Genomic DNA, 26,771 nt, shown 5'->3' on the forward strand with positions numbered 1-26,771 from the left:
TGTACGCATGGCTGTCGGCTGTAGTTTTCAGTTTCACGTCATTACGATCGATGAGATTAAATCGGTTGTCAGTAAGATGTCAGTTAATAAAGCAGCCGGCCATGATTCTATCCAGACAAGAGTGCTTAAGGAAAATATCAATACTCTATGCCCACATTTATGCCACCTCTTTAATCATTCACTAGAGCATAGTTGCTACCCAGACATACTAAAAATTGCTAAAGTCGTTCCCATATATAAATCTGGAGATCAGAACACACCATGTAGTTATAGGCCGATATCAGTTTTAAGTGTCATTAACACCCTTTTTGAAAAATTAGTTGCGCAACAATTAAAGGAATTTATTACCGAGAATAATATTATAGTTCCACAACAACATGGATTTGTTTCAAACAAATGAACATCTACAGCCGTATTAAGCCTTTCACAGCACATTTATTCTGCCATGCACCAAAATGAAATTGCAGTTGTGCTGTTTTTAGACATCAAGAAGGCATTCGACACAGTTTGCTACACTATACTATTGCGCAAATTAGAAGGCTATGGCTTTACTAATAACGTACTGAAATTTTTCCCAGTTATTTATCATTTCGTAAACAATATGTGGTAATTAATGATTTCATATCTGAAGTTAAATATATATCATGCGGCGTTCCACAGAGATCCGTTCTGGGTCCTTTATTATTTTCACTTTACATAAATGATCTTCCTCAGGCACTGCACTTCTCAGAAATTCTGATGTATGCAGATGACACGGCACTTACATTTACTGGTAAATCGCTTATAACGCTGCAGAACCGTGTAATGGTGGAACTGTCAGCTCTGTCTTCCTGGTTTTCAGGTAATCGATTGACGCTGAATGTAGCAAAAACAAAATATGTAATTTTTCATTCTAGACAAAAGACACTAGAATAGAGTTTAATTTCTCTCTCGTTAGACGCCACTTTAATTGAGCAAGTATTCTCGTTTAAATACTTAGGGGTTCTTTTCGATAATCATTTACATTGGAAGGACCACGTCAACAATGTATGTAAGAAATTAGCGTTCGGGTGCTACACTCTGATAAAAGCCAAGCAGTATTTTCCATCTTCCGTGCTTAGATCTCTCTACTTTTCGTTCTGTCACTCTCACATTAGCTATTGCATTGAATCTTGGGGACTTACATATGTGACATACTTATCGCCTTTACTGCGTCTTCAAAAACGGGCCATTACGGATTATTAGCTCCAGCGCATTCTGCCTATCAAGCGCAAATTTTTTTGAACAGCTTCGTATTTTATCTTTTATGTCATTGCGAAGTTATAAGATCTGCATCACGATAAACAACATTATCCAAACTAATTCTCCATTACCGTCGAGCATTTCCTTTTTCCCAAACCGTGATACTAGGCATGCTTTTAATCTCAATTTTAACCTACCATAATAGTAACTTGAACGGTGAACGGCTAATTCAGTTTGCCGGCGCCAAAGTTTGGAATGAGCTACTAATAGAAATAAAAGTAGCTAGAGATTTTGAGATGAGTTGCAAACTGTATTACTTATCTAACCAAACAGAACGGTGAAATGTCTTGTTACTGCTGCGTGATTGTTCTTTCTTTTTCGTATTTTTGTTTTTCTTTGTTTTTCCTCTTTGATTTGGGTTGTGAAATGTTTGTTTCCTTCAGAGAATTGTTCAATTCCATAAGTATGAGTCTGTGGTTGTTAGAATTTGGTATAGTGTGTTTTTAAGTAACACTTTATGCTTACATTTCAAGGACATGTTACATGTGAGCGTTGCTTGTTTTTCTCCTTGTACATAACCTGTATGCAAAGTCAATATTGGACCGGCTACTAGCTATTAAGCTATCGGTCCAAACAGTGTTTTGCGCATTCATTTCGGGTCTTTAATAAAGTGTTTCCTCATAAAAAAATGTTACGTTCTTCAACGAGGAACCTCGCATTCTAACGGAGTAACCCAATATAAATACTTTTGGTCAGGTGAAAAGTGCCAAAAAAAAGAGTGGAAAGAATACATTGCCAAGGAAGCAGCCCGTGGTTTACATGGACCAGAGAGGAACATGTGTTAGTGACTATGTACACGAGAACATAACCTGATTTCATTAAAAGCAGGCAGTTATATTGTAGACTTCGCTTCGTACGGCCGTCAACTTGTCTTCAGTATTGACCGGTGCAGTGGCTCAGTGGCATTGTCGTTATGCTGATGAGCATGAGTTCGCAGTTTCGTTTTCAGGCCACGTCAGCTGCATTCCGATGGGGGCGTAATGCAAACATACTCCCGTACCATAATTTAGACGTACGATAACCAACGCCAGATGTTCCAACATTTAACAGGAGCCCTCCACTGCGGCGTCCTTCATAACCTATGGTTAAAGCTTGAGTCTCTAAGGCCGTAGTATAATTTTCCGCGCGTTATATTTTGCTCTCAGCACAAGAACTAGACAACTGGTAGTAAACCCTCCATCCATGACATTTCGCTCTGTTATCATGGTCCTTTTTTCATGATTGCGGTTCACAAAGCAGCTCTCCTTTGTGTCCTACCATCTCAAAAAATTATCACATGTGCAGCAAAGTATGTGGATTTTCTATATAATTTCTCCATAGCCAACTGCAGTTCATGCGTAATGGAAGCAAAGAGTCGAACACCCTTCGCAAACAGCTGTTGTTCACGAGCCAGCCAGACAGCATGTAGGCGAAGCTTGGCCATAATTACAACAGAACTGTCTGCATTATATACGGAGCTGCTGACTCATTAATTCATGTACACCATCGCAGACCATTGACTCATTGATTGATGTAGACTTTCGAATCATTCCTTCCGCAGAGCAACGTTATGGTCGAAAAAAATAACAATATTGACACGTATACATGTTTGTCTTTCACCGGTGGCCACTTTCCACCGGCTAACAAATGTTAAACGTTATCGCTCGGCGCAGGACGCGCCTGTATCGGAAGTTTCTAGAACGTTATCGATGATTCTTTCCATTGCCTGTTTTCACCGACGCTTCCTGTTATCTGATTGCATGACTGACGCGAATTGTCTAGAACTTTCTGGAAGACACGCGGGCATCAGGAATTAATCTAGAACCTTCGATGACTCAGGTATAAAAGCCGACGCGTTTCGCCGCTGATCAGATTTTCGACGATCGCCGACTGTGTTCGCCGCTATCGTTGTGCTTTGAGTGTACCTTGATTTTGTGGGCACAGGTTCGCCCAATAAACTACCAGTTTCGTCGTACACAGTTTTACGACTGTTTTCTTCAGCGTCACTACTACGTGACATCTGGTGGAGGTGCTAGTGCGTTCATGCAGCGAACGCCCCCGCAAAGCCGCGATCCAAGCCCGAAACCGGAGGACAACGCCAACGTCACCAAGGACCAGCGAGCTAGCCGTAGGCAGCAAGGACTTCTGCCGGAGTACGGACTTCTTCCCGAGAAGACCACAGCGATCAAGGCCAAGTCAACGACCTCAATGGCAGCCCCAGCGTCCCCCATCCTGCTGCAACAACCTCGGGAGCCCCCGACCTTCGGTGGATCATCGGCTGAAGACCCTGAAACCTGGCTGGAGACATACGAGCGGACCGCGACGTTCAACAAATGGAGCGACGACGACAAGCTACGCCATGTCTATTTTTCGTTGGATGACGCTGCTCGAACCTGGTTTGAGAACAGAGAGACCACCCTGGCTACGTGGGACCTCTTTCGTGAAAACTTCGTGAGGACCTTCACGAGTGTCGTACGAAAATAGAGGGCAGAGGTTCTCTTAGAAACCAGAGTGCAATTGCCGAACGAGAACATCGCGATCTTCACGGAGGAGATGACTCGCCTCTTCCGCCACGCCGACCCGAACATGTCTGAAGAAAAGAAAGTTCGGTTCTTGATGCGCGGTGTCAAAGACCAACTATTCGCCGGATTGATGCGCAACCCGCCTAAGACTGTCGCCGAATTTCTTTCCGAGGCTACAACGATCGAGAAGACGCTTGAAATGCGCGTCAGGCAATACAACCGCCGTGCCCTGACCAACTACGCCGACGCTCAAGCGCTAGGCGCCGACGACCTGCGCGAGACCATCAGAGCGGTCGTTCGCGAAGAGCTGCATAAGCTCTTTCCCAGGTCGCAGCCTCACGTGGCATCTATCGCCGACGTCGTCAAAGACGAAGTTCAGCGCTCACTTGGAGTTCCCGATGTGCAGCCACAATCGCCGCAACCCCAGCCGGAAGCGCTGACCTACGCCGCCGTCGCCCGTTGTCAAGGCCCCCCTCCGCGCTCGCGCCAGGGCCCCGTAACGCCGCAGTTCCGTCGTCCACCGCCGCCGCCACCAGCACGCCCGCCCGTCGCCCAGCGCAGCTACCAGAGGAAGACGGACATTTGGCGCGCCCCCGACCACCGCCCGCTCTGCTATCACTGCGGGGAAGCCGGCCATGTCTACCGTCGATGCCCATACCGCGAGATGGGCCTACGAGGGTTCCCCGTCAACGCGCCGCCTCCCGATCGAGGTGAACGACCGCGCGACATCGCCGACTACCTCGCCGGAGCCCAGTGGCAACCACGACGATCCTCACGCTCGCCGTCACCAGGCCGCTACATCTCGCCGCATCGCCGTCAGTACAACGGTCCCACCCGGGGCCGATCTCCCAGCCCTTACCCGGGAAACTAAAGGCAGCAACCGATGGAGGTGCGGTTGCTGTACGACGCAATGCCGAAGATCCTCCGACGCCGCCGACGACGACGATTCACGATTCATCACGACGAGATATCAGCACGCCGCCTAGCAACAGCCTTGACAACACTTCGCCGCCGAAAGACCTTCCGACGCGACGTAGCAGCAGCAGAGCAAGCCGACGCAGCCGTGATCCGACGCCACGAATTAACCGCAACGCCAGACGCCGGTCTACCGATCTAGACGTGCTCATCGATGGCCATAACGTCGCCGCTCTCGTCGACACTGGAGCCGACTATTCCGTCTTCAGTGGCCCGTTCGCCGCCAAGTTGAAGAAGGTGAAAACAGCCTGGCAAGGACCCGATGTCCGGACAGCGGGAGGCCACCTAATAACGCCGACTGGAATCTGCACTGCGCGAGTCACGGTAAACAACCGCACTTACCCGGCGAGCTTCGTAATCCTGCAGCACTGCTCCAGGGATGTCATCCTAGGCGTGGACTTTCTAAATCAACCCGGTGCAGTCATCGACTTAAGGTCCAGGTCGATAACGCTTTCAACGCACAACGCGATACCACCGGATACAAGCATAAGTTACCATGCCTTGAATGTGCTTGAAGAACAAGTCACCGTTCCGCCTCGCTCCAGCGTAATGATTTCCGTCGGTACCGTAGTGCCTGCAGACATGGAGGGCGTCATCGAGGGCGATCATCACTTACTGCTCGACCGTGAAATTTGCGTCGCTAGAGGCATAGCTGAGCTACGTGCAGGGAAAGCAAGGGTGATACTCACGAACTTCAGCCCCGAATACAAGCACATTAACAAAGGCACCACGGTCGCCTACATCGACGAAATAGTACAAGCCAGCAGTGCGTTCGCCTTCACGGATTCCAGTGCACCTGCAACGACGACAATAGTACCTGAACCAACTTTCGACGTCAATCAGAACCTTCCCAGGCACAAGAAAGAACAACTAAAGGCTCTGCTCCTGCAATACGAGGACTGCTTCTCGTCGTCGTCGAAAGTTCGACAAACCCCTGTCGCCAAGCACCGCATCATAACCGACGAAAATGTCCGGCCACTCCGTCAGAGCCCGTACCGAGTTTCGGCGCGCGAACGCGAGGCCATAAGGCAACAAGTCGACGAAATGCTACGCGACGACATCATCCAGCCGTCCAAGAGTCCGTGGGCGTCCCCCGTGGTGTTAGTGAAGAAGAAGGCATGGAACCCTACGTTTCTGCGTCGATTATCGTCGCCTCAACAAAATCACGAAGAAGGACGTATACCCCCTCCCACGGATTGACGACGCCTTGGATCGACTCTACAACGCAAAGTATTTTTCGTCGATGGACCTCAAAACCGGCTACTGGCAAATCGAAGTCGACGAGAGGGACCGGGAGAAGACTGCGTTTATAACACCACACGGACTGTTCGAGTTCAAGGTCATGCCGTTTGGTCTTTGCTCGGCGCCTGCCACTTTCCAACGTGTCATGGATACAGTACTGGCAGGCTTGAAGTGGCAGACTTGCCTCGTCTATTTGGACGACGTCGTTGTGTTTGCCTCAAGCTTCGAGGAACACCTCCGGCACCTTGAAACAGTTCTTCAAGCAATCAAGACCTCCGGACTCACGTTGAAGCCAGAAAAGTGCCGCTTCGCATACGAGGAGCTCTTGTTTTTGGGCCACGTCATCAACAAGTCTGGAGTGCGCCCCGACCCTCAGAAAACTGCGGCCATCTCCAACTTTCCTGCGCCCGCTGACAAGAAGGCAGTGCGTAGATTTCTTGGACTGTGCGCCTATTACAGGCGCTTCGTCAAGAATTTTTCACGGATCGCTGAGCCACTGACGTATCTCACGAAGGCCGACGTCGAGTTCAAGTGGGAGACGCCGCAAGTCGAAACATTTGAAGAACTGAAGCGACGCCTGCAATCGCCGCCAATACTTGCGCACTTCGACGAAAATGCCGATACCGAAGTCCACACCGACACAAGCAGCGTAGGACTCGGCGCCGTGCTTGTGCAGAGGACTGACGGACTAGAAAGGGTTGTAAGTTACGCTAGCCGGTCGCTATCGAAGGCGGAAGCAAATTATTCCACAACAGAAAAGGAGTGCCTCGCCATCATCTGGGCAACATCTAAGTTTCGGCCCTACCTCTATGGCAGGCCCTTTAAAGTTGTAAGCGACCACCACGCCTTGTGTTGGCTAGCTAACTGGAAGGATCCTTCAGGTCGCCTCGCACGATGGAGCCTGAGACTTGAAGCATTCGACATCACCGTCGTTTACAAATCCGGGCGAAAGCACGCAGACGCCGATTGTTTGTCTCGCGCCCCCGTCGAACCGCCGCCACAAGACGACCAGGATGACGACACTTTCTTGGGACCCATCAGTGCCGACGAATTCGCCGAACAACAGCGAGCCGACCCGGAACTAAGGAGCCTTGTAGACTACCTGGAAGGCAAGACCGTCATTGTGCCGAAGGCGTTCAGGCGAGTATTGGCGTCGTTCTTCTTGCAAAACGACATTCTCCTAAAGAAGAACTTCTCGCCTCTCCGAGCCAACTACCTCCTCGTGGTACCCTCAGCATTGCGTCCAGAGGTTCTGCAAGCTCTCCATGACGACCCAACGGCTGGACATCTCGGTTTTTCCCGCACTATCGCGAGGATACAAGAGAAATACTACTGGCCTCGCCTCTCTGCTGACGTCGCCCATTACGTAAGGACATGCCGAGACTGTCAGCGACGCAAAACACCGCCGACAAGGCCAGCCGGGCTTCTACAGCCGATCGAGCCACCTCGCCGACCGTTCCAGCAGATCGGGATGGACTTACTGGGGCCTTTTCCGACGTCGACGTCCGGGAATAAATGGATCATCGTAGCTACGGACTACCTCACCCGCTACGCCGAAACAAAAGCCTTGCCCAAAGGCAGTGCCGACGAGGTAGCCCGATTCTTCGTTGAGAACATCCTCCTGCGTCACCGTGCCCCGGAAGTCGTCATCACCGACAGAGGTACGGCCTTCACGGCTGAACTAACTCAAGCCATCCTGCGATACAGCCAGACAAGCCATCGCCGCACCACCGCCTACCACCCGCAGACGAATGGCCTCACCGAGCGCCTAAATAAGACCATCGCCGACATGCTGGCAATGTACGTCGACGTCGAACACAAGACGTGGGATGGTGGTGGTGGTGGTGGTGCCATCCTTCCGTACGTGACCTTCGCATACAACACGGCCGTGCAAGAAACGACGCACATGGCGCCGTTCAACCTGGTCTACGGAAGGAACCCGGCAACGACACTTGACGCCATGCTACCGGACGTCGCTGACGAAGAAAATCTCGACGTTGCCACCTATTTGCAGCCTGCCGAAGAAGGTCGACAGCTCGCCCGCCTGCGCATCAAGAACCAGCAGAGAACCGACAGCCGACACTACAATCTTCGACGACGCTACGTCGAGTACCAGTCCGGAGACCGTGTTTGGGTCTGGACTCCGATACGCCGACGAGGACTTAGCGAGAAACTCTTACGTCGCTATTTCGGACCATATAAGATCATCCGACGTATTGGCGCACTGGACTATGAGGTCGTGCCAGACGGCATTTCGCAATCACAGCGGCGCCGCGCACGACCCGAAGTCATCCATGTGGTGCGTCTTAAGCCTTTCTACGCCCGCTGACGAACTTAGGTACTTTGTTACTTTTTTTTTCTTTATTACGCGTGGTTTTGTTTACGCTTTCACATTTGTTTGTAGCATCGGGACGATGCTTTTTAAGGGGAGGGTATTGACACGTATACATGTTTGTCTTTCACCGGTGGCCACTTTCCACAGGCTAACAAATGTTAAACGTTATCGCTCGGCGCAGGACGCGCCTGTATCGGAAATTTCTAGAACGTTATCGATGATTCTTTCCATTGCCTGTTTTCACCGACGCTTCTGTTATCTGATTGCATGACTGACGCGAATTGTCTAGGACTTTCTGGAAGACGCGCGGGCATCAGGAATTAATCTAGAACCTTCGATGACTCAGGTATAAAAGCCGACGCGTTTCGCCGCTGATCAGATTTTCGACGATCGCCGACTGTGTTCGCCGCTATCGTTGTGCTTTGAGTGTACCTTGATTTTGTGGGCACAGGTTCGCCCAATAAACTACCAGTTTCGTCGTACACAGTTTTACGACTGTTTTCTTCAGCGTCACTACTACGTGACAATATCTTTAAACGTTCACTGGGATCAATGTGGCCTCTATATCTTTATGCCGTGTTCATGTGAAGTCATCGAGATACGCATGAGCATACCGTGAATTTTATTGCGATAGCAATTATATGGACACTCCAAAGCAGATTTCTGCCGTCGGCGTCGCCGTCGCCGTCGCCGTGAGGTTCCATATGACGTCAATGGAGATGAAATCGTCGCCGCGCGCCGCCGAACGCTGTATGTGCGAGTGAAAGGGCGCGAGGGACGCGCGCTTTCACGGGGAGTGAACGAACGGCGGAGAATAAACGCGCGTTCTGTGCCGTGCTCCCTTAAGGGCTGCAGAAGTAGGCGTCTCTTTCCTCCTTTACAATCACCATATATGTAGAGCAAACGCGCCTTCTTCTGACGCACGAACGGCCGTGGGGGGAGGGAAGGGAGGCGACGTTGAGCTGCGGCACCAAGTGCCTATTTATATCAGAGGCTCCGGCAACAGTCACCAACGCAGCATGCATTTTGTGCGAACGCGGGCAAAACGCCGACGGCGTCGACAACAGTTCTGCGTGTTGCCGGTGCTGCTGCATGTCCAAGTTTATACAGCTGATAAAGCTACTATCGTTACTCCGTATAGCTCTCTACAAATTTGCTATCGCAATTGATGCTTCGCCTTTCAGGTGAAACTGCGACAACTTTTTTTATGACTTTGTTAAACGTAGCAGTTATCACTTACTGTTACACATCTACCTACACGCCATGCGAAGCAGCACTGAATGCGGTCGATGACACTATCATCTGTTGGCTGACATATGCGCGTAAAACCATGCGCTCCCTCTTGGTTTTCGTGTAATTAAGCTTCGCGATCACTGTATTATAAAGCATGAGTCTGAAATTCGCGGAACGACCGTGGAGCCGCTCTCTATTTCGTCGTACTTAGTAGACGCCGCGGCAATGATAACTAATTGGGCTGATGTCCTGGCCCCTTGGGATATCTTGAACGCTAGTGCCTGTGTCAGATTTATCAGGATTTGGGGCAGGAACATCGGCAGAATTGAGTTGGAAGAAGACGTTTTGTGGGCGAACCCCATCCCGCTATAGCCAGATATGCTAATAAGGTATAAACTCGCTCGGGACGTTCACGTAATTCAAATACAGCAAGCGCGACGTTTGTGAAATCACTAATGCACTAATCAACTTATCATTGTTAGCACTAATGTGCTAACACTGATAAGTCACTAAGTGCGTTAACCTTCCGAAATTATTTAGCTACAAATAGAGGATATAAATGAAATGATCAAGGGTGCGATAAGTAGCAAATTTGTTGGATAAAAAGGGGTAGCAATATAGAAGCAGTGGTATCTAAAGGTCACCGAGAATTGAAAAAAATAATGGTGGGCTTAACTCAAATACCGATCATTGTATGTTGACGAGCGTTGTTCAAGCTAGTCAAGAGTATTCTTTATTTATTAAAAAAGATTTCTAGCGGCAACTTTTGATTAACTGACCTAGTTGATAAGGCGCCAATGAAAATGTTCGGGAGGATGTCGCCAAATGGCCGTAAACAGCATCTAATGCTCATGTGCGGTGTTTTCTCCGACCAAGAAAAAGGAAGCCCACAATACTAAAACATAAAGACCACGTGACAACGCGTTCACGCGCGAGTGATAGCAGCGGTCTCGAACGTAAATCTTGCAATCTAGCTGCGAATCTTACGCCGGTTGAAAGCCAGTGCTTGGCGCTTGTTCACCTTCGATACGGAACGAAGATGCGCGCGGTACATTGGCAGTTCTCGCTCACCAGGGACAGATCGATCACAACAAAGCAGAACTCTTGGAGCCCTTCCGCTGTTTCCGCACGCACGCGATCGTGGAAGAAATTGAGGCTTTGTGCTCAGCGGAGTTCACGCTGAGTGAACTCCGGATTGTGCTGGACACTCGGAGGCGGCGTTCTGCACCGGGTGCCGACGGGCTGACGTTCCAGACCCTTCGGAACATCGATTCCGCGCAGCTACCTTCACTCCTGCAGGAGTTCAACCACGTCTGGCGCACCGGCTGCGTGCCTGCCTCGTGGAGAGAGGCCGTCGTCGTCCCTCTGCTCAAAAGCGGGAAGCCTGCCGGGTGCATTGGCTCGTACCGCCCCGTCTCGCTGACGTCGGTCGCCGGCAAAACGCTCGAAGCCATGGCACTGCGCCGCCTTGAATGTATTGCCACGGCCCTCGACACCTTCACTCCCGAGCAGAGTGGCTTCCGAAGGCTGCGTTCAACATCTGACTCGCTCTCTGAGGTCGTGGCCACGCTCGAGGAGTCGTTGAGTCGCCACGAGGCCGGCTATCTCATCCTGGTCAACGTGCAGAGTGCCTTCGACGGTTTCCCTATGCCACCATCATCGGGTCCCTCCTCGAGCTGGGTGTCACCGGCCGGCTCCTGCAGCACATTCGTGCTTTCCTGACTGAGCGCACGCTCCGAGTGCGGGTTGGCGGGGCGTTGAGTGATCCTCACGGCGTGTTTTCTGGTGTCCCGCACGGCATTGTTTTGAACCCCTTTTTATTTAATTTTGCTCTTTCGCGGCTCCCCGACTTCATCCCGAAGACAACGTCGCATGAGGTCCGTTCGGCCATCTACGCGGACGACATCGCTATCTTTGCGTGCGGTCCCACGGAGGTCGCCTACTTTGCGCGGGCATCGCTCCAGACGGCAGTTGACGCAGTCGACGAGTGCCTCACCAGCATCGGTGTACAGCTGTCTACTGCGAAAACAGAGGCGCTGATGGTGCACCCCCGAGCCACGTGTGCGCGCTTCGAAGTCCCACCGCTAACCCTGCGGGGCCGCCCTCTCCCGTGGCGCAAGAGCGTCCGCTACCTGGGGCTGCAGATCGACTGCCGCCTCAATTTCTGCAGGGAGTCCCGCAATGTGGCAAGCGCTGCGCGCTCTCTTCTCGCGCGAGAACGGGGTTGTACGTCGCATCTTGCGTTTCGAGTGTACAACTCGGTGGTGACATCATGTGCACTCTATGCCCTGCCCCTGACGAACGCCAGAGCTGCCAACTGGAATGCCGTAGACACGGAGCATCGCAATGTCGTTCGCATGCTGTATGGACTGCCTCGCTCCTCGCAGATGGGAGCGACTCTCGCGGAAGCTGGCAACTGGCCGCCCTCACTGCGTGCGAAGAAACGAGCGCTGCACCACATTGAACGCTTGCAGCACTCGCTGCTGGGCCAGCGCTTGTGTGCCGCCTCCACTCGCTCCCTAATTCGGGCATGGGCAGGCGGGCCTCCGACTACACCCTGCTCGTCGACTCGTCTCCGCAGCTCGTCGCCCTGCCGCAACTGCCGCACGCCTCCAGCCTGCTCAATGTCAACATCAAAGTGCCTGGTGTCACATCCAAGCGCCAGACGGCTTTTTGCGCCATGCGGCAGGAGACAGCCGCGCTGATGCACGAACCGCTGGGAGGCCGCCTGCTCGTCTTCACCGATGGCTCGGTAGTAAGGAATGGATCCGGCGCTGCAGCCTGCACGGCACCGGACATGGGCGAAACGCGTCAGTGTCGCCTTCGCTTTGCCGTGTCGTCAATGCTGGCCGAGTTCGCTGCGATCTACCTCGCAGCCGACCTGCTTCTGCAGCAGCCTGACGTTACGGCGGCGGCTATCCTCAGCGACTCTCGTGCGGCTCTTTCCATGCTGGCGAGGGACTTCGTCGGAGGGCCGCTTGTTCAACGAGTCAGCGCTAAGCTCCACCACCTCGGCCACCGAGGCTGCGACCTGATCCTGCAGTGGGTTCCGGCATAGAATAAAGACCAACTTTAGAGAAGGGAAACTGTAGCTTCCACAGTGGTACGAAAATAAGAAGCGGCAGCGCATGGAACTAACTGGGGTACCCGACAGATGGCGCTGCTCAAACAAGAAGCGGAAATTGTTTTTTTTTTTTTTTGCGCTAAATCTAATATGGCCGTTTTCTACCGGTCGTGCACGCTGGTACGCGCCGCGCTCGCCCGGCTGGCGTTGCGGCGTGCCTTGCCGCTTAGCTTGTGCGTTCTAATTGCCAGGAGACCAAAGAGCCTCTACTGACGCCCATACAAACAAGCCACAAGTGAGTGAACAGGACGTACGACTTTATTGGTCGAAGACAAGCAGTGCACCTTCTCGTACAAGAGCAGCAATAAAACTTGCATGTTGAGATACGCTGAAACAATAAATGCGAGCTCGTAAACTGCTCACTTTCGTCATCGCACATGGCGGTCCGGTAACGTGCGACAACCAGCAGCGCAAGCAGATGTTTGCACCGACAGTCACCGTTGAAGATTAGCAACTTGCATACCGAAGCTATCGGGTACGCAGGCATCTGCTGCCGCACCCGACACAGCAACATGGACTACCGTGCGTTTTAGCATTACCTCCTTTCCAAGCTGCACGTTTATGTTTGTCTATCGGGGCCGCTAATATGTCACTGACACTCGGTGCCCCCTTTTCTCTCAATATGCACAAGTCGTTTTCGTGGGCATCACCTTCGGCAGCCACTTTTGCGGGCCTTTCCACCCAGGTGGCTATCAACTTCATACGCTTCCGATCATGTAAGCACGTATGCCAAATTGCGGCTCAGGAAGCCCACAAGCACAATTTGCCCACGGCTGCAGCAGGAAAGGACGGAACGGGGAGCACCAATCACGGCACGGTGCGTATAAATTGGGAGTCTATGTCGCTGCGCAGACTGCAGGAGCAGGTGCTTACCTCGAGAGACTGCTTCCCAATGCAAATGACCAGGCCGTCACATCCAAGAAACGTAATACCGCGACCATAAACAAGTGAGATAACAGCAAAATGACATTCCGCATTCAATCACCGCATAAGGGTCAGACAATACACAATACATTGGCTAAGATCCACGTGGTAACAGTGAGGAATGACGTACACGGGTCACTTTAGCGCATTCAGCAGTCCAACTACAGACACAGTGCTTGTGCTTGCCTTCGTTGCACATGGTGGTCTGGTATGTAACAAGCGACAACAAGAAATGCAAACCGATTAGGCAACATATCCCACCTGTTTACACCGACAGTCATCGTTGAAGATAAGCAACTTGCATTGCGAAGCATTCGGCTCACGCAGGCATCTACTGCCGCAGCCAACACAGCGACATCGACTACCCAACATTTTAGCGTTAACTCCTTTCTAGCCTGCACGTTTCTTTTCTTTCGGGGGCCGCTAATATGTGGCACACACTTGGTGCCCCACTTTGTCTCAATATGGACAAGTCGGTTTCTCAGGCATCACCTTCAGCAGCCACTTCTGTGGGCCTTTCCACCCATGTGGCTATCACCTTCATACAATTTCGGACCATGTAAACATGTATGCTGCTCTCTGTTGATGCCAAATCACGGCCAACGAAGGCCACAAGCAAAATTTGCACACGGCTGCAGCAGGAAAGGACGGAATGGGGAGCCCCAATCACGGTGCGTGTAAATTGGGAGTCTATGTCGCTGTACGGACTGCAGGAGCAGGTGCTTACCTCGAGAGACTGCTTCCCAATGCAACTTACCAGGCCCCGCAAATCCGAAAAACTTAACACAGCAACCACGACCAAGTTTCTGCAACCAGATTCTGCAATCAACCACTTCAGTGTAGCTTGCACAAAAACCCAGGCTATTGAGCAAGAAGAGCAGTTTTGAATGAGACCAAGAATTAAATATGGGAATAAGACAGCTTGCATTCAGCAAGCCACTCTGATCTGCAAGCAGTGAAGGCCAATAACATTAATAAAAGTGAAATGCTACATAGCACACGGTGCAAAGCTTAATGCAAGACACATGCCGATGCCGTATCTGCTATTTCAGGAGAGGAATTTAACATGGCAACGTACAGTAGAGAATACTGCTACAAAGATGTTATACTAATAGACAATGACGGGCCTTAAGTATGAGCAAAGAATCAGTTCACCTTTATGTTTGGATAAGGAAGAATAATGATATCTAGCAAGAATGGGGAATGAAAAAGCTTGCATTCATAGAAAAAATATATACTTGGTACAAATTGAATTTGACAAGGCCAGGAAGCTGATTAAGGAAGGGCAAACTGATGGAACTCTTTTGGCCAGCATCGTCCATGCTTGTTCAGAGGTTGCAGGTGCATCTGAACACAAATAATTTCTTTTGTTGAGGTACCTGGATGACTCTGCCAATAAGCGTGCTGGTGGAATGATGGCTGAGGCGCTTTTCAGTCTTGATACAGTCCTACGTAGACTTGGTATCTCATCCAAATACTTCTGGATCCGCTTCTTTGTTCGTGGTGTAAGAGCCTTGTGAGTTCGGCTCCAGCCCCTTCCTGTTGGTGTAGATATATGAGGGCTCCTGTGATGATTGCCAAGATGTGCTTGGTGCAGACTCTGTTGGGGCAGAACAGTAACACATGAGATACAGCAGAGGTTACCCAAACTCGTGTAGTGCTTTCTATGTTTGAATCCATTATGCTGCACCGTAAATATGAACAAACATTCATATCATCTGCTACAAACAAATGACAATGTATCTCAACACTAGCAAGCCAATGCAGCGTATATCAAGCATATTTATTTCTGAACCCGGTGTTGTTTACCTTGTAGTAGCAGCAAAAGTCCACACGATGACCTGGTTGTAGCAGGCAGTAGCTTCTCCTTAGTGTGTGTAGTGTGTTGCTTTACACTGTGCCGTCCTCTTCATGTCTGGAAGAGAAATTTTGACTGCATCAAAAATTGAAAAAACACAATTTCACAATATGAAATGCAAACAGCTGTGATATATATATATATATATATATATATATATATATATATATATATATTGTAATGGTTTCTGACCGCACAACACATGTAAATGTACACTGTTCTAGGGAGCTTAAGCAGCATGTTAAATAACCACATATTGGTACTAATTAATTAAATTAATTGAATTATGGGGTTTTACGTGCCAAAACCAGTTCTGATTATGAGGCACGCCGTAGTGGGGGACTCCGGAAATTTGGACCACCTGGGGTTTTTTAACGTGCACCTAAATCTAAGTACAAGAGTGTTTTCGCATTTCGCCCCCATCGAAATGCGGCCGCCGTGGCCGGGATTCGATGCTGTCCATAAAATTGATGTCTGCCTAACTACAATGCGTTTGAACACCTGAAGTATTATTAGGATCACAAACGAGAACATTTTTGCGCTCATTTATACACTAGAAGAGCTCACACTGCTGGTTTCACAAGCAAACGCATGAAAGACATGAATTTCATGTATTACAACTGATGCATTCTTTTTCTGCATGACCGCGATGCACCGCTCCACTACTGCATAAATAAATGCCCTAAGGTAAACCAAATTTAACAGCAAGAACACTTGGAACCAACAAGTACGAAATATGGGTTAATTATTATGCGTGCAATTGTTTAATACATTGAATTCAGTACTTTCACTTTAGTTTACCAAAGGGTTCATCGGTTTTGTGGACGAAAGAAGTTGCCGGCGGACTTGAAGGGAAAAAAAAAAAAAACATTGATAAGGCTACTCGGTCGCCCAAGGCCACGGCTACAACGAGATGAGAAACGTGCTGCGCGTTCCGATATCGCTCTCTTTCTTTCGTGATTGTGTGTATGACGACGCTCTCGCAATTACAGGTTTATTTCATAAACGGCAACGTAGGGTCCCGACTACCCATATGTAATGCAGGATTTAGTTCGTTAACTTGTCTCCGCCTGTGAATTAACGAGACGAGTATTAAATAACGATTCAAGCAGCAATGTTAAACGACTCACCGGTATTGCCATCCTCAGTCGCAGCAGAATCCGGCTCCCGTTTCGATGCATACTTGTTCCGCATGGTTCACGATCAAAACATAGCTTTCGGGCTTACATCTCAGCTCGCAAACACGTCACTTCACCCGAAGTTAAACAACGCGAGGTGTCGAAGCGTAATAAAGTGGTTTTAGCACAAATAAGCAACCAGCATAAGTGCACCGACCAATGAATCCATGCTTGCCGTGTCCCGAAAATACCGGTAAAAATTTTAAATCCAGGCGAGAGGTCACGTGGGACGTCGATGATGATGAACGTTATTTTGCCTCTATAATGACAAAAAAACAATAGTGTTACTACTCAAAAGTAGGATGTATAATTAGAAATAATAAATATGTACTCTTTTTCATAAAATAACACTTCGATAAGCGTGGGAGTAAGTTTGTAGGTTGAAATTGCGCTTACTACGGCGCCTCTAGCGGCAGACGACGGAACTCACTGGGGCAATTTTTTTGAAAACGCACTAGGCTTGGTTTATTAGCCGCGCCCGCGCGGTCGATTTTTTCGCCCTCTGTGGCCATTTGTTGAACTTGAGAGTGTGAGAGCCCTGGTTCCGGCCCACATCCGATGTGGCCGGAACGATGTGGCACATCGGATTAGAGGGCTACGAGAACGCCGACCCTCTCGCCAAGGAGGCACACGCTGAGCGCTTCCCCCTCTCCCCTCGGGTCACAAGTTTCGACTCGGCCAGAACGACGATACTGCGCAGCCTCTCCGCGCAACACCCCGACGCGCGCGTGGCTTCAGGTACGCCCCCTCGTCTCCTCCCGCGCGCCGGCCTGTCTCGCGCGGACCGCTCCTTTCTCCTTCGTTTGCGCATCGGCTCCCACCGAGCTGCTGCGCGAACTCAGAGACGCAGGGGAATCGGCAGCGGGGTGTGTGCCAACTGTGCCGACATGGCAACACTGAAGCATCTCCTTCTACACTGCCCGGTTTTCGAGAGCAGTGCTCAGAGACTCCTATCGCGGATACGGTCTCCCGGCCAACTCGCTCACGGACCTACTTTTCCCGGATGCCCCCAGCTCCCTGGTCAAACGGGTCCTTTCGGCACTGCTAGACTTTTGCAGTGCCACAAATCTCAGAGCGCGGCTCTTAGGCCCGCATCCGCTTCTTTATTCTTATCCCCTTTTTTTTCGGCTGCCGGCCGTCTTCTTCCTGCCTCACCCCTCGGCTCTATCTCTCTCATCTCTTTCATACCCCACCTCCCCTTCCCCCGTTCAGTGCTGTTGAGATGTCTTCATAGATAGAGACAGTTACGGCACTGCGCTTATTTCTTCATTCGCCCCCCAATAACCACATACTACTACTACTACTACGGGTCAGTGCTGACGCATCGAAGAGAGAGCATGGCATCTTCTTCCCAGTGCGACATTCTAGACCCGTTTTATTGCAATAATAATTATAGGGACAGTGCAGGCAAATTTCCACCGTAGTCGTCAACGTCAGGATTGCCAGGATGTTACGTAGAAAGTCCAAGTGCAATAACATCGTGGCCAGGCTTAGTAGGCTGTGTGAGTGAGTGAAGGCTTGCGAGGGTGAGCCGAAGATGGCGACTCTTTCGCGAGCGAGCAAGTAAGGAAGGCGGGGACGAAGCGCTCGTCTCGGCGCCGTGTTCCATCGCGCAGAAGGCACCGGGGAGAGTCGGCGTTATAACAGAGAGAAAGGAATTCAACAAGAACGGACACTCCCATAGAGCCCAGCGGCCGAATTGACGGCAGCGCGTCACGCGGTCGGAATCAATCACTGCCGTTTTCGGTTTTGGCCGCGCGCATTTTGAACGCTAGCAAGCACGCCGGCTGCGCCCCCCACCCTCTTTTTTTTTTTTTGCCCGACCGCGCACGGTATTCGTGCGGAATCGGTTTGTTATTTGGTAACAAATCGTTCCGAACGATCTTGTCAAGTCCCATCGAATCTGCGCCGTGTGCAATTTCACAAAGTAGACACAGACCCCTTGTCAGATGAGGAAATATTTAATTTGATCTGTATAAAAGCTCGTTCCGCGCTTTTTGTGCGTTCATCCAACGTTGTGACCCCAGGTAAGCAGTAGTTCACGTACGAAGCTCCACCGGACAGCATCAGCTGAAAAAAAGTATATTATAAGCATGTTACATTTACAAGCATGTAACAGCATGTTACAAGCATGTGTCACTTTGGTATTTAGATATAGGAATACTGCGTGTAGAGGCGAAACGTGCTAAAGCAGTGAATGGGAGGCATTACAAACAAAAGCAATTCGCTTTTACATACATGGCGTAGAAAATACCCTACTTATCCCAAACAATAACATAAAATATGAAAACATCGGATTTCCAAGCATTCCCCCATTTCCGGACATTATTTCCTGCACTTTAGCAGCACAAATACGCGGGCGACTTCGCATTTCCAAAACTTGGCCTCGGGCGACGCGACGGTATGCTACATACACACGCAGAGACGGACGCAACAGAGGCTCCCAGCCGGACCATGCTAGACGTTCACAGAATGCCTTCTACCCGCACTCCAAGACAAATGCTTGGGTGCAAAGCCTGTTTTCAGTCCTTTAGAAGACAGAATTTTCGAATTACAAGTTTCTGATATGTTCCTCGGCGTTATCTTTTGCGCGTTCTGCCGGCGCCAGCAACACACGCCCATGTTACCGCTCTTGGCAATCGCCCATCGCGTTTTCGACAGGCGTGAGTACCGAAAGAGGGCATATGTTGTTGCGGGGTCACAAAAAAACGTCACGAACTTGTCCCTCTAAGGTTTATTACACGCCAAACTTACTTTGTCACCACGGCCGAGCTGCTTATCGCTAACTGCGTCACAGCGCCCTGTGCGGCCAGTGTGCTCAACAGAACCGAAATAAGTTACAATAATACCCTAGGAAGTGTCGGAAACATGTGCCAGCACGATTCATTAACTCAAATTAACTGCGCCAGGACGGCCGAGCTGTTTTTCGCTAACTCCGTCTTTAGTATCGGTCCCGTGCCGTAACTAATTGCGTCGTAGATTATAAAACAAAATTTCTCACCTTGCCATAGTCCAATAGTGCAGTGGTGTCTTGTCCCAGTGCTGAAGGAACGCAGAAATACGCCGGGAGCTCACGAAACTAGGCTACATAAAAAAAGATTGCCGCGTATCTGCGTGCTTCGCTGCAAATGTCGTGGAAAGACGATAGTCTTCTGCCGGGCGTACTACATGAGTGCTGGTCTGATCCGCGGCCACCCGTGATGCTGTTCTCGTACCATTTCCGTCCTGGCATGATAAATGCAATGGAGGTTTGTTTGAACAGGTTTCATTTTACCGCATTATTTCATCAAGCGGCCATTTATGTTTTGCGCTGCCTCAGACAGCGCTTCCTTTATGTTGAATCGGCCGCATCTGGCTGGCATTGATAAAATTGAGGAGGCGCTGCGTGAGACATGGACGCCATCTGGCAATACATCGGGAAACATGAGCTTGTGCAGAGGGTTTACTTCCTCCATGGCAGAGGGCGCTCGTCGGCGCGCAGTCGGGGAACGTCGTTCGTCGGCGTGCATAGCATGGCATTTTCAGCGCAGCTTAAGAAACTAGGGTCTTTAGAGTTACGTATCTATGTATTTTCTATTAAAGGAACACACCTCCTAATAATTACCTAGTGATGTTGCGCCTCAGATATGCGTAATATTTACTTTGTGATCGATAACGTTCACAAGTATGAACAGCCGTACCAGTTTAAGTAGTGTGGGTGGTAAGCAAGTGGCCCAACTTTGGCCGGGTGGCTGAATCGGGTGACAGACAGACAAACAGACAGACAGACAAACCAAATTTTCAGCGTTTAAGTCCCCCAAGAAAGACTATCGTCTTTAAAAGTTGTCGCAGTTTCACCTGAAAGGTGAAGCATCAATTGCGATAGCAAATTTGTAGAGAGCTATACGGAGTAATGATAGTAGCTTTATGAGCTGTATAAACTTGGACATGCAGCAGCACCGCCAACACGCAGAACTGTTGTCGACGCCGTCGGCGTTTCGCTCGCGTTTGCACAAAATTCGTGCGGCGTTGGTTACTGTTGCCGGAGCCTCTGATATAAATAGGCACTTGGTGCCGCAGCTAAACGTCGCCTCCCTTCCCTCCCCCTCCCCCTCCCCCCACGGTGTTTCGCGCGTCGGAAGAAGGCGTGTTTGCTCTACATATATGGTGATGGTAAAGGAGCAAAGAGACGCCTACTCCTGCAGCCCTTAAGGGAGCACGGGGCAGAACGCGCGTTTGTTCTCCGCCGTGGGTTAACTCCCCGTGAAAGCGCGCGTTCCTCGTGCCCTTTCACTCGCACATACAGCGTTCGGCGGCGCGCGGCGACGATTTCATCTCCATTGACGTCATACGGAACCTCACGGCGACGGCGACGGCGACGCCGACGGCAGAAATCTGCTTTGGAGTGTCCATATAATTGCTATCGCAATAAAAAAAAAATAGGAGACAGACGGGTCGCCGCGGGCGAGCTCTCAAACGCGCGCGCAGCCGACCCCGCTCGAAGCGGTGGAGTGTCTGGCGAATGACGCATGAGCCTATCGCTAGGTAACGCAAGAAAAGTAAGTCGCAAAGTTTAAGTTCATTTATGCGCAAAACGTTTTAGTTTTGGCGGCAAAGAATAAAAGATTTAAACAAAGTCTGTTAACTTAATTTCACTTTCTTTTTTCGATGCTCGCGGCAGCTAACGTTCGGCATCAATACTATAGCGTGACGTGTTTCCTGCTGCCAGTTTTTGCCGAGTGTCCCCTCTTGTTGAATTTCTTTCTCTATGGTTATACTCCGGCGCCGGCTGAGCGCGGCCTTGTGGTCTGCGATTGGTACAGAGTCTAGGTGCCCCGAGGACCGATAGCTTCGTGTGCGCCGTGTTTTCGACGCTTAGTTCGCGCTGAAGCATGAGACAGCACGACGGTCAATTCGCTCGCTGCTTCTGCCGCACTTCGTCACGCCGGCGTATTGAAAGCGAGTGTCCGAGGTCATCGAGTGAGAGGTGTTCATGTTTTCTGTGTTTGCGTGACACCAAGCTTGTTAATTTAATTAGTAAGCGAATGTTTACGACCTATAAAACTATCATCCTTACTTCCACTAGCTGTCTATAAATTTGGTATCGCAAAGTTGCTTCGCCTTTGGGGCGAAACTGCGACTATTTCGATGAATTTGACATTGAAAGAACTGCATTTTCTGGCGCACTGAAACGTTGTCACCGCGTTATAGTTGCATTTCATTAGCTTTCATTTCTTGTAAAAAAAATGGCCACACAAGAGATGCTGCTTTAAATGCGCTTATCGGTCATTTCTCGACAACTTCCTCAAATTTCCCATTCGCGCTTTAGCGTTTAGGTAAGATAAGTAAAATATTCTAAACACTCAAATACATATTTATTTGTGCAAAACAAGAAAATACTATTGACAATCCTCAACAGCGTCTATCCACAATAGAGCTATCGTCAATCGCGTAATGTTCATCGAAGCTTTTTACTTTTTGGGGACATTTAGTTGGGACAGCTGGTAGAAAATCGAGAACGTTGCGAAGAGCTAGAGTAAGAAAAATTATACGGCGTATGCGGTAAAGTTAAAAAAGAATATGTAGTTTATTGAAAATATAGAGAGGTCGGCCGGAAATTGGAGTATCTGGCCTAACAGCACTGATGTTCTGGGAATCAAACAGGCGCAGACAGAAATATACTGTCTCTAACAGTAATTAAAGTGTTACACGCACAAAATACAATATCTTAGAGAACTATGTTGATAGAATGTTACAGTGGCATCAATGGCACACGGGGCTATTATTTTCATAAGATATGCGTTCGGCATTAAACAGCAACTTGAAATTTCTTGTAGTACGTTTTTCGTGAAGGGAACAAAAACATCTTGCTTTTCAACCTGAAAACCATGTCACCAATCCCGCCTGTACGGCCGTCATAATGAACGGCCAGGCTTGTGTTTTGTTCACGCTAATGTTGTATCGATCTTTTCACACAGGATCAGCGTACCTTGGAGGAGTTTGCACAGAGTGGAAGGTGGGGCTGTCCGAAGAGAGAGTGGGGAGTTATTATGGCGTATACGTATTCGCGCATGAGCTTGCACACAGGTGAGCGAGGGTCGTAGGTGTTATATTTCCGTTATATGTAAATGCTTGCGCATTGCTTCTTTACTTTTATATGATAAAACACGCAGGAGAAAGCTACACAACAATCATATAGCAAAATGGGTGCGTTCAGTATTTTTCACACAAGTATTGCCACAACACACTGCGTATGCTTCTTTTGTAAAAACAGTGATTATTTGCGATGATAGTGGTCTCGGAATGCAATTTATCGCAAGAACAAAACACGAGGTTTAATGTTGTCACCAGCAGAAGTATAGTGAAAATACAAGTATAAATAATATAAAACGGTTCTTATAGTCATCTCTTGTTCTATATTGTTAAACAGATCTACAAAATGACGGCAGGTGGTTTCACTCCGGAATGGTTCATGGCAAGAATAAAGTGTCGTTTTGTTTAGTTGAGCTCCTCGGTACACCGATGTTTACGTGGTGTATTCTTGTCGGGATGAAGCTGGGGGACCAAAAAGGGTTTGCTTTAGACCTGTATTCCTATAACAAACGTTACGAAAGAGGCATAGACGAGAAACGCGACGTCGCATAGTGAGAGGTCATGGAGATCTAATGTTAACTTTTTTTGTGAAACACTAGAAAAAAAAACGAGAAAGGTTGGAAAGAATGAATCGCGTTGAGCGGTTTCGAGAGTATTCAAGGCTCGGCGTTAGCGATTTAGTAGCAGAGTCCCAGACGAAAGAAGCATACAGAAACTTAGGGTGCGCCAGTGTCTACAAAACCAAATACAATATTAACACTAATTTAGTAATATTATAGCACTATATTACGGTAAAATACTATTTAAAACACACAGAAGCAAATGAGGCGTCTCGTTTAAAGAAGCCAAGCATGTGGTTAGCATTTTTAGTAATATGGTCAACGTGCACGTTCTATGTAGGGTTGTCTAAAGAGCAAGTTATTTGTAATGCTAAGGGGTTTATTAGCAGCAGTGTACGGGCAGCCGTCACAAGCGTTCGGCGAAGGACAGCAACCACGAGCTCATGCCCGTGGCGATGTTGCTGAGGCGCAGGCTACTCTTCTTCATTACAATCGCAGAATATGTAGGCAGTAACGCCAGAAACCAAACCTACTTATCAAATAAAAGAAGCGCTGCGTAAAATCTATTCGACATTTGATTTATTACCTGCGTTCTTTTTTTTTTTACTTTTACGTATGTATGTACCATCGACGAAAAAAAATTTACGGGCCACGTGATCTCAGAAAGCGCTAAATATCCGATCAGTCTTTAAAAGTAGCCAGTAAAACCCTGCATCCCAATGTTGTTTGCATATACCAGTAGAGGCTGGAAATGGGAATACCAGGCTGCGTTTTGAGCCTGCGGAGATATTTAGCTTTTCGTCAGATCTCTTGGTCCGTAAACTTTTTTGGTCGATAGTACCTATTTCATTAGAAGTGGCCAATATTCTCATGTTTTTTTCCTTACTTTTAGTCTTGGCTGTGACCATGACGGCGAGGCTACTCTTAACTGGCCTAAAGGACATATTGGGTCAAAAGACTGCGATTGGAATCTTGGCTTCATCATGAGTTATATGTTTGTAAAACCGAACATGTACAGGTTCTCTAAGTGCTGCCAGCGAGAAATTATGAACGTGTACAAGTAAGAATCTTTTGCATTTCAATTACGTGCTACCTTTCATACTTACGTTACTAAACAGAAATTATTTATCTCACAGCCGCCCTGAATACCAGTGTCTCCTTGTGAGGAACAGCCTTCAAACCAGGATATTTTCTTCAAAACTCCCTGGTTCCGTGTCCAGTCGTCAAACATATTGCCAAAAAGTTTACTCGGAGTACACTTACGTTAAGGTAGATCGGGTAAGTTACCATTATTTGTTACTGCAACAGGGTTGAATAATGTGGGCATGTGAAATACAGCTAATGTTCCTTATACTTCTGCGGTCAGCGAAACGCCGAGTGCGCGAGCGCTTGGCGCAAGTGACAGCCACTGCTGCGTACTCTACATAGAGCATTTCTATTTGCTCTGCTTAGTTACGGTGTTCAAAAGCTTTAATTAGGCATTCACATGCTTCAAGTAACGCGTGATATTCTTATTGCCGTATATGATATTTCTTTGTTTTGTGGACCATACCAGGGAGCAATAGAGAACTGCAAATAAATTCAAATGATTCTGAAAAGTTCCCTAAAAGGTTCAAACACAGTGGCAAATATGAATTCAACACTCTTCCGCCACTATAAAATGCCGGGTTAATGCAGCCGTGCATCACATAAATCACGATCTAGATTTCAACTTCAACGACGAAAACCTGGCCAGCACTCTGATACTAATGGTACAGTCAAAAAACGTGGGGGCGTAATGAGCACACAAAATTGGGGGAACAATTCTAAGCTGTTATCTTTATGTACGTATGTACTGTGTTCCGGGAGTTACATACGCGTATACATCAGGAACAACAGCCCCAAACTTCAGGCCAAACATTGTGTTTCTTAAGCCGGCATGTTGGTGACAATGTAGAGCGCGAGGATTACTGACGCGACCGGCATGTCTCTGCATACAAGACCGCCTCCCCCTAACAAAGTCTTTATAAAGTATGATTACGTAGCAGAGCGGAATATGAAATAGGAAGATTGTTATCGAGTGAGTGCGCACCCTTTACGTGTGCTACAGCCACACTAGAAGAAATGTATCGGCCCTACGGTAGAGTAAAACTCCTCAGTGGAGATATTCGCTGTGAAATACACAAAATCAACGCTTTTGGTGGTGGCCATTGCGAACACCTGTCAATATGCAATATTCGGATTATCAAAATAATTTCGTGTTCACACCTCGGTAACATTGTACGTAGGAAACCTTTCGTTTTTGTCGTAAGCTTGCCTCGGCACGACTGTGCGTTTGTTTAGACTTGTTGGGTATTCTTTTTGATAAAATTTAATGTGATTTCGGGACATTTTTTTACAGGAATACCCGACGCAAGGGTGCATCGTGAAATGCTTTATAAGCAGAGAATGGGACAGCAGGCTTATTTCTGCTGTCGATGGCGTAAAATGTGGCAAAGGAAAGGTCAGGAACCATGCTCCTTACTTTTTGCGCCGTATATGATACAGCGTGTAGGTTTACTTTAAAAGATGCACCTTTTGTCATTTACATAGAGGAATAAAGCAGAGAGAAATGAACATCACCATCAGCAGCCAAAATAATGAACTGCGATCGGCTAAAACCTGAGCTATCACCTGGGAATCCATAATTGGGCCAGTAGATAATCTATTCTCATCGCTGCTTATACATCAAGATATCGTGTACGTGCCCAGCATACATAATAAGCATGAAATGCTTTTAGCTCCCACTGTTGGCGACCTTCAAATTAGTTGAGCAAAAAGCCCGAGCAATTATCTGGTCACTCACACGAAAGCATTGGAGCACTCAACCGAGAACATATGGACATCGTTGCGAGAACAAAACGAGATCCTCCCGGCAACCAGTCCGAAGTTGAGAAAATTCGGTCTCTGGCCCTCAACCCTTTGTACAGGACCGCGCATTACATACACTATTTACTTGTCAAGCAAGTTACAAAAAATATTGCTTCCTATTTCTTTCGAATGTTTCTTCCCAAATCACTCAAGCTTTAACTCCTATACTCTGAAACCCGCCAGGGTGGCTCAGTCAGCTAAGGCGTTGCGCTGCTGAGCACGAGGTCACCGGATCGAATCCGGGCAACGGCGGCCGCATTTCGATGGAGGTGAAATGCAAAAATGTCCGCGCGCTTGCGCTGTAGTGCACGTTAAAGAACCCCAGGTGGTCAAAATAAATCCGGGCCCTCCACTACGGCATGCCTCTTAATCAGAACTGGTTTTGGCACGTAAAACTCCACAACAGGTACGCTGAAGTTTCACTTGTCATTTCCAATAGCGACATTTGAAACACAGCTAGAGGGCACCGTACATTTTTTTTTTTTTTGCGCTAGGCAAGGGTGCCTGTGCATTTTTGACCGCCAGCGGTCTGTGAGTCGTAAGCGCTGCGCGACAAGACGGAAAAGTAGCGACAGACGCCGAGCGCGCTGCATTGTTGG

The 26,771-nt window shown here is 48.7% G+C and overlaps 1 protein-coding gene across 1 annotated transcript in view; it reads left to right on the plus strand.

Annotated features, from left to right (window-relative positions):
- LOC119449113 (A disintegrin and metalloproteinase with thrombospondin motifs 13-like) overlaps nt 1-26,771 on the plus strand; it is a 104,942-nt gene that overhangs the window by 62,990 nt on the left and 15,181 nt on the right. Inside the window, exons 5-8 of the mRNA XM_049666654.1 lie at nt 22,609-22,717; nt 24,176-24,343; nt 24,420-24,561; nt 25,664-25,765. Coding sequence (XP_049522611.1) covers nt 22,609-22,717; nt 24,176-24,343; nt 24,420-24,561; nt 25,664-25,765 — 521 coding nt within the window. The remainder of the gene's footprint in view (nt 1-22,608; nt 22,718-24,175; nt 24,344-24,419; nt 24,562-25,663; nt 25,766-26,771) is intronic.

Source organism: Dermacentor silvarum, chromosome 4, assembly GCF_013339745.2.
Source record: "Dermacentor silvarum isolate Dsil-2018 chromosome 4, BIME_Dsil_1.4, whole genome shotgun sequence".
Lineage (NCBI taxonomy): Eukaryota > Metazoa > Arthropoda > Arachnida > Ixodida > Ixodidae > Dermacentor > Dermacentor silvarum.